The sequence below is a fragment of the Hydra vulgaris genome, chromosome 11 (genome assembly GCF_038396675.1).
Source record: "Hydra vulgaris chromosome 11, alternate assembly HydraT2T_AEP".
NCBI classification, from domain to species: Eukaryota; Metazoa; Cnidaria; class Hydrozoa; order Anthoathecata; family Hydridae; genus Hydra; species Hydra vulgaris.
Genome location: NC_088930.1, coordinates 37,078,436 through 37,087,206, shown reverse-complemented (window position 1 = coordinate 37,087,206; position 8,771 = coordinate 37,078,436). Strand labels below are relative to the sequence as shown.

Below are 8,771 nucleotides of genomic sequence, written 5' to 3'. Positions count from 1 at the left end.
ATTTTGTTTATCGTTTCGTATCGGCATTTTAACTACTTTAAAACTTTGATATCCAAGTCTCTGTCGCCATTTGTGTACAAAAAAATTGGAAACCTTCAGTTTTTTTGCTCGATATCTATCAGACCAATCAGGATGTTCTTCCGATGAAGTCTCAAACCGTTCGAGAGCTCTAGGATTTGCTGTGCGTTTTTTTCGACCACCTCCTTGTTTTCTCTGAATAGTTTTCTGTTCTTTAAACCGTTTAAGAACAGTATCTACAGTTCTTCTTGATATTTTTAATGATTTCCCCAACTTTCTATTAGATAAAGTTGGATTTTTTAAGTGCTTGTCCACAATCAAAAATCTTCGTTTAGTTTGCTCGGTTGACATTTTGAAACTAAATAATATTTTTAATTATTTTTATCTGCTAAAATGTTCTATTATACAAACACTACCACACACAAAAAAACGACCGTTAACTAGCTTTATCACACCGCAAAAGGTGGGCAGATTTTACCAATAGCATGCCTTAATACTTTAATCAGAACATGGCAACTACCCATTTCTACCAGTAAGTGTTTTGTTTATAGGATCGCGCGTGCTTCATCGAGAAAATGCATTAACTTTAATTATAAGTTAGGAAATCATTTTTTAGCTTGGTCTTCTATTCCAAAAGATCTCGGTTAATGAAAAAAATGACTCTGGATTCTCAACTGAACTATAAAAAGCATATTTTAAACGTTGTACATGCATCTAATACTAGAGCATACCTTATTTTAAAATGTTTCAAGTCCCGCGATCCTAGTATTTTAGTAAGAGCCTTCAATACATATATTAGGCCTGTATTAGGATATTGCTCCCCAGCTTGGTCACCATTTCATGCTGAACAACAAAAACAACACACAAGGACATAAATATAAAATGCGCAAACAACAATGTCGACTAGATATTCGCAAATATAGTTTCTCTTACCGAATTGTCAACATTTGGAATCAGTTGCCTTTCGATGTTTTTAAAGCCGATAACATCAACATCTTTAAGAGTAAAATTAACTCAATTTTGAAAAATTATGTCGGCGTTGACAGCATATCTCATTTGCTATTTGTATATAAATTATTTATTCGATGTTGTACGCTGTTACATAATTTATTTAGGGGCACGTTGTTAGCGACCATCAACATGGACCTGCGTGTCCTTTAGAACATGTGTTATTTGTTCTAATAAATGCAATCTAATCTAGATTGTAAAATAGCATAGTTAGTGTATAAAAATAGTCGACAAAAATATCGAAATAGTTGACGTTTTCTTAAAAATTTAATTAATATCAATTTTGTCAATTAATATCAAAATTTAATAATAATAATAATATTATATATATATATATATATATATATATATATATATATATATATATATAAAATTATTAAGAAATCGTCTACTATTTCAATATTTTTGTCGACTATTTTTATTTTTATAGAGACTAATTATTATTTTCCGCGTATTTTGAAGTTTTAGGTATGTGTTATTTCTTTAATTTTCGGTGCCAAAAATTTTATGAGATATTTAAACAAAATATTTCATAAAAAGTCTATGTATTGATAATATTAAAACACGTATATCTTTGGAACTAAATGAGCTACAGAAGTGGTTAATACCTTAAGGAATTTAATGCATTTTAAATTTAAAAAAATTACATTCGCTATAAAAATCGACTAAACTCCCTACTATGTGGTTAATAAAGCTAGAAAGTGCGAAAAGTCAAATTTTTTCAAAATTAACCCTGCCGTTTTTTCCCGTGGAGTCTTCAACTGTATAAAATAAAAATAAAATAATAAGGGGAGGTTGTTTTGATAATAACACCCACTTTTGATATTAACAAAGCAAATCTCGCAATATTTTTTATTTCTGTTTTATACAGCTTTTTAAAATACTAATTTAACACTTGTTCAAAATAAAACGTGTTTAATCAAACACAGTATTAAATTACTAAAGTTACCATATTTCAGGTAAAAACTAGAAGACATTTTATGATTTTTTCACTTTCATGCAAATGTTCAATTGCTTCATACTATTTGATTGGTGCTCAATACCTTTTTGAAATAAAATGTTTTGGTTTCTCCAATATAAATTTTACTCACGCAGGATTTTTTTTTTAATTAAGAGGTGTTGTAAAAATAACTTTAAAATAATATATTTTAAGTATTTCACATAATTTATTTGACATAATATATTTTACGTTATATGCAATCATATTTTTTCAATATATCAAATATAGTTATGAAAAGTAAATAAGCAAAAAATGAAGCTTTACACCGTAAGCAAAACAAACTTTTTTTTAGTTAAGAAATAAATCAGGAATTTCGCAATCAACTTACGTACCAGGGTGCGGATTCACAACACTTTCGTAAGTCCAAAATTTGCGTAAAGTTTGCGTAAGTTTTGCTTAAGTTCAAAGTTACGCTAAGTGGTATTCACAAACCTTGCGTAAACAAAAACTTAAGGTTGGTTTCCATATAGTCGCACGACAGTCGTGCGACAACTGTCGCGCAACAACATCTGCAATAATTGTCGCACGACCATCTGTTTCCATTAATTTAAGAATTACTTAACACTTCCGTGAAGCCAAACAAATAATTTCACATATATATATATATATACATAAATATATATATATATATATATATAAATTTACATAAATATATATATATATATAAAAATAAAAAAATATATATATATATTTACCTAAACACACACACACACACACACAAACACACACAAACACACACACACAAACACACACACACAAACACACACACAAACACACACAAACACACACACACACACACACACACACACACACACACATATATATATATATATATACATGTATATATATAATAATATTATGAACCTATTTCTAAATTTATGAAATATGTGCTTTTAGCTGAAGATTTTTTAAAATTATCTTCACTACAAATAGTTGTAAAAAAAATGTTCTAGAAATATGACGAGTACACACCAATTAAAGTATACACAGGTTCTAATGATAATAAAAAGCTTTAACACTAACTGGGAATATAACAAAGATTTAAAAAAACAAACGCTTAAGAATCAAATTTTTAAAAATTAAATAATTTTTGTGAAGAATTTTAGTATTTACAAAAATTTATTTTAAAACACCACAATAAAAATATCAACATAAAACTTTAGTTCAACTAATTTTTGTTAAGAAATAGTTACCAAGATTAAAAAAATAATAGATGTTGATCATCAGCTTTAGTACTATTGAAAAAATCTTCTCTAACTTTTTTCTAATGATAAATTTCTAATAATTAATTCTAGTAACAAATAGAGTAATATAAAAAAAAATTGATTAATTATATAAACCAATTGATTTTTAGAACAATGGCAAATAATAAAAAATATCTCTTGAAGTGCCAGCTTGCACTTTGCAATACATTACTACCTCTCAGAACATTGCAGAGTAAAAAAAAAAAAAAAGAAAGCACAAATTTTGGATTCGCTCATTGTTTAAAAACCGTTGTAAAAAAGGTGCATTTAACACACTTATTCCTGAGCTACGTCTTCATGACAGAGAATTTTTTCATCGCTTTTACAGAACGTTGCCTGAAAGGTATGAACACTTGTTATCAATGATTGCACCTAGCATTACAAAAAGTCATGTCGAAGCCGTCAAACTATATCACCCTCAGAACGATTGACTGTGACACTGAGATACTTGGCTACTGGAGATTCACAACAAACACAAGCTTTTTACTTTAGACTGGGCAGAACAACAGTATGCAACATTATAAATGAAACAACAAAGGCCATTTGGAATGTGTTACAACCATGTTATCTAAAGGCACCAAGTACATCAAATGAGTGGGAGAAATTAGCAAACGAATTTGAAAATGAATGGAACTTTCCTAATTGTATAGGGGCCATAGATGGTAAACATGTATGTATAGAAGCTCCTAGTTTGAGTGGATCAGCATATTACAACTACAAAAATTATCACAGTATGGTTTTGGTAGCCATATGTGATGCAAAATACTGCTTTACTTTGGTAGATATAGGTAGCTATGGCAGAGATAACGATGCTTCTATATTCAATGAAAGTAAAATGGGTAAAGCTTTCAAGAACAACTTATTCAAACTTGCTAAAAACCGACAGCTATCAAATGGCACACAAGTACCACCAGTACTAGTTGGGGATGATATTTTTGCATTGAAATCATGGTTAATGAAGCCTTTTTCTGGTAAAAATTTGACAATCAAAGAACGTATTTTTAACTATCGATTATCTAGGACTAGACAAACAATTGAAAACACATTTGGAATTATGGCAGCTAAATGGAGAGTGTTTAGACGTCCAATAAAAGCAACTCCAGAAAATATTGAAAACATTATAAAAGCTAAAATCTGTTTACATAATTATTTAAGGATCAATGACGGAATTAACTATGTGCCATCTGGATTTGTTGATTTGGAAGAATCCTGGAGACTGGAGGAAAATAACACATGAAGGTAATGCTTTACATACTTTACCTCGATGTACATGAAATCGATACACAACAGATGCTAACACTGTAAGATTAACGCTAACAGAGTATTTTAATCATCCAAGTGGATCCTTGTCATGGCAACATAACTATGTAACCAGCTGTAGGTACAATCTAGCAGGAAATGAAATTTTTTTAGAACAATGAAAAAAAAACATTATTTTGTTTGTATAATTAATATATTGAAATAATGGTTTAAAATATGTATAACAAAATGTTGAACAACTGTTAACAAAAACAAACAAATTTTATATTAGTCGACAATATCTGGAAATTCCAGAGCAGCTAGATATTGCTGTATGTTTATTTTAGCAACTGCTTGGGTTTTAGGAGGTAGCCTTTTAATTGTAGCACAAATAGATTTACAAAAATGTGTAATATCGTCGCTTTCTTCATGTTCACTAACTCCTAATGTTGCATTAATATTAATGCAACATTAGGAGTACTAAGTATTGCATCTTGTATTTTTGTATTTTCATCAGATAGAGATCTTTTAAATTGTTTTTTTCTTATATTTACAGGAGATTTTATTTGATTTAACGATTTTTGTTGATTACTGAATGTATTTGATTTGTGTGTATTAGAAGAAAAATTCAACACACTTGTATTTTCACTTAAATTTTCATTTTCTACTTCTGCCTGATTACTAACTTCTTCATCATAGTTTATAGTTTCATAACTTATACAAGACATAGGTGATTCCGTTGTTAATTCTGTTGTTGATGCTTTATCTCCAACATTAGTTGTGGTATCTCTATGGTCAATGTAAACATTTAACCACTGCAAATAATTGTATTCTTTACTGATAAAAATTCGCCCTGAGCCGGAAGGTGTACTTTTTTTTTTCCTTAAAAAGCGTCCATAAGCCGATCTTATATTTTTGTACTTTGATTCACATTCGTGATCAGTTAAACCAAACAAAACACCAATAGCTGTCCAAGCATTTTTTAAAATAATATTGTTCTTAAATTCGGTATTAAATTTGTTGTACAGCACAGGATACTTCTGCACTTACTGCATAAAATTTTCTTTGCTGAATTCTTTGATAGATCTTTCTTGTTCAAGTTCCATTTTATGTTAATATGTGAAATTGTATTTTTTTTAATACTCCGTTTTCGAAATAGTCAACCAATCATATTTTAGGGTCGCGCGATAATTGTTGAAGCGATAGAATTTTTTCTATCTCTGCGACACCTATAACACGATCATAAAACAGCCTTGAAAGACAAAACTTGTCGCACGACTTATGTTTCCATAAGGTCGCGCGACAGTCTTGCGACAGTCGTACAACCGTCGCACGACCATTTTAGAAACTTTACGCAACCAAAGATACGTCTGCTATTTTTTGACTTAGATTTGGCGTAACTTTAAATCATCTAACATTATTTAAACATAGCGTTTTTATTATTATAAAAGATTTCAGATTTTGTTTGTTATTGCCAATAAAATATAATTTTATCTTAATTTTATACTGCTATACATTAAGTTATTTATTTAAATAATACAACTGTAGTTTTTTTTTAAACAACATTACCAATAGCAGCATATTTACCAAAAATTTAGATGTACTACATAAACTTGTTTTATAAAACTTGTTTTCAACAAACATTTAAGGTTAAAAACATATACACAAAATCTATATAATGGATGGTTCACTCTCTCATAGCCTGGCTAAAACAAGGAGAGCGACCATAGTGCGGATATATCATTTAGTTTTGTAGTATGCCAATAACTTATAAAATAAGTTAACTTAATAACTAGTTATTGTCATACATCAAAACTATATAATGTACCTATACTATATTAACTTATGGTTGTATCTATGCTATACTATCTATACTATCTTATACAAAAATATATACAACAATATTATTGAAATATATACTTTAACTTGCATAACTAGCATAAAGAGAGAGAGAGAGAGTTCTTTCTCTCACTCTCTCTGTGTGAGAGAGAAAATATTTGTGCTAACATAGATACAATATTCACAAAAATATGTAATCAATTCATTAGTTTTTCAAATATCTATTTTTTTTAATCTATAAATGTGAACAAGACTATTTCAAAATATAATAATGCTAAAATTATCTATGAGTAATCAGGCTATTGAAGTAAAAAAGTATTATAACCTAAATATTAAACTTACTTTGAATTATGATGCTATGTTTTTCGATAATTTCAGTTATTCAAAGGTATTAAAGGTATAACGATATTAAGATTATTTTGAATAATAATGCTCTGTTTTTAATTATTTCAATTATCAGGAGATATTATTAATATCTATGGATAATTTAAATTATTAAAAAAAGAGCATAGCTTTTTGAAGCCTAATTTCTTGGTAAATAATATTGTTATTTGCAAATAAGAAACATATTCTTTAATAGTTTAAACTGCTTTGGTAGATCTTTTTTTTTTTTGTATTTCTATATGAAATCTCATTGTTGTAGTTTGTTATTGCAAAGAGTAGAAATTCCATAAAAAGTTACTTGATTCACCAGTTAGTCCAAATGGAGTGATAGTACTTTTCACAATTCAGTAGAATTATTATCTGTTGCTGTTGAAAATAGTATTACAACTCTTGAGATGACAGCATATTGTTCACACTGGTTGTAGCTTTTAGATTTGGTGTCTTGAAAACCTACGACAATACTTGTTGTTGTAATTTAATCAATACTTGCTCTGTCAAAGAGTCAAACGTTTTTATACTGCACGTTCCTGATTCACAGAACTAACTTTATGCCATCCATCAAATATAAAAATCATGTTTTTATTCGTGCAAATATGGTACCATAAACTCTCAATCTGAAATATCACTGAAAAAAAACTTACAAAAAACAAGTGGGTTTTAATTAAAACTCAACTTTTATTAATTATTACAATTGAACCATTTTCCATAACATATTATGAAAAATACAATGTATTTTTCATAGTATGTTATGGAAAAGTTGTTGAACTTTTGCTTATGTTTTCAAAATGTTCCTTATATTTCTGACAACAGAAATTTTGTTTATAAATAGTTTCAAATATACAAGAATGAAATCAAATGTATTTTTTGAATTTATTGAAGCAATTTCTTTATTTAATAAAACTGTCATTCCCTATTGCAAATAAAAGTGTTTTTAATTCAAGTCAATTGTATGATAAAACAAGACCTCTAAAACGAAAATTTAACAATTATCATGATGTTTTCTTATACCCTAGGGTATAAGAAGTAATAATGAAAACAAGAAGTTAAAAAAAACACTTTAGCTTAGCACTTCCATTATTTTATGAACGTGAAATTTTATGCTAAAGTATTTTGTTTTAACTTCCTGATGCAATGCAAGACAAGTTGCATGATCTGATCAAGGGTGAACCTAGACCTTTTTTGGTACTATAGGACCGCTATGAGCGCTAAAAAAATGCCTCAAAATATTAAATTCATGTTGTTTTTCTTTTTCTTTTTATATTAAAAATACTAAAAAAGTTCTTTCAAATGCTAGTTTTCTGTATATTTTAGCTAGTTTATTTAGCCAGTGATGTTTACAAAAAGGTTCACTGCAGGTTTAGAGTAAGGGTTAAAATAAAACTAATGGACATTCACTGATGGCATCATGCAGGAAGCCAAATAATTACCATATGTAAGCCCAGGATAATACAATTTACATTACCCATTTGGATTTGAATAAATATGCCCAAATTATTTCTTAATGAGTACTTGTAATGTTTATATTTAAAATAATAGACGCGTAGCATTTTGTTAATAATCAATATATCATTTAAAAAATCAACCGACTCCTTTTTGTTCCATTTTTAATCCAATTATTAATTATTTTGATTATTTTGCTAATAGATACTCAAAATAGATTGAAAGAATGTTTATGCTATATATGCTATTACTTTTAAAAGTGATTGCACGTATATGCTATTTGGGGCTATTCAAGTACAATGAAACACTTTTTTGCTGTTTTTAGACTCCCTTCTTTGTATATGAAACATTTTAAACAATCTCTCCCCACCCTATTTGTGACGTGACATTATTTTTAAACAAATATATCTTTGAGGTTGTACTTTTATGCTAAAGGTTTACTATTCCGCTGTGATTAGAATTTAAATTTTAAAAATTTTGTCATGTCACACTGTGGCTAACCACCCCCTCTCCCATGTAATATTTGGTGAAACTTTCAAACACCTCCACCCTATATAAGAATGTCACGTATTATTTGAATAGCCCCTATATGGTTTTGC

General features: G+C 28.5%; 1 protein-coding gene across 1 annotated transcript; it reads left to right on the top strand.

Moving 5' to 3' along the window:
- Window positions 1-674: 674 nt before the first annotated feature.
- LOC136087008 (uncharacterized) lies at window positions 675-4,507 on the top strand. Its single transcript, XM_065809512.1, has 2 exons — window positions 675-791; window positions 3,647-4,507. The coding sequence occupies exons 1-2, from the start codon at window positions 675-677 to the stop codon at window positions 4,505-4,507; spliced, it is 978 nt and encodes a 325-aa protein (XP_065665584.1).
- Window positions 4,508-8,771: the final 4,264 nt, after the last annotated feature.

Coding starts and splice junctions, on each gene's coding strand:
- LOC136087008 (XM_065809512.1), top strand. CDS start 675: ATGACTCTGGATTCTCAACTGAACTATAAAAAGCATATTTTAAACGTT. Junction 792..3,646: donor CCCGCGATCCTAGTATTTTA/GTAAGAGCCTTC, acceptor GATTGCACCTAG/CATTACAAAAAGTCATGTCG.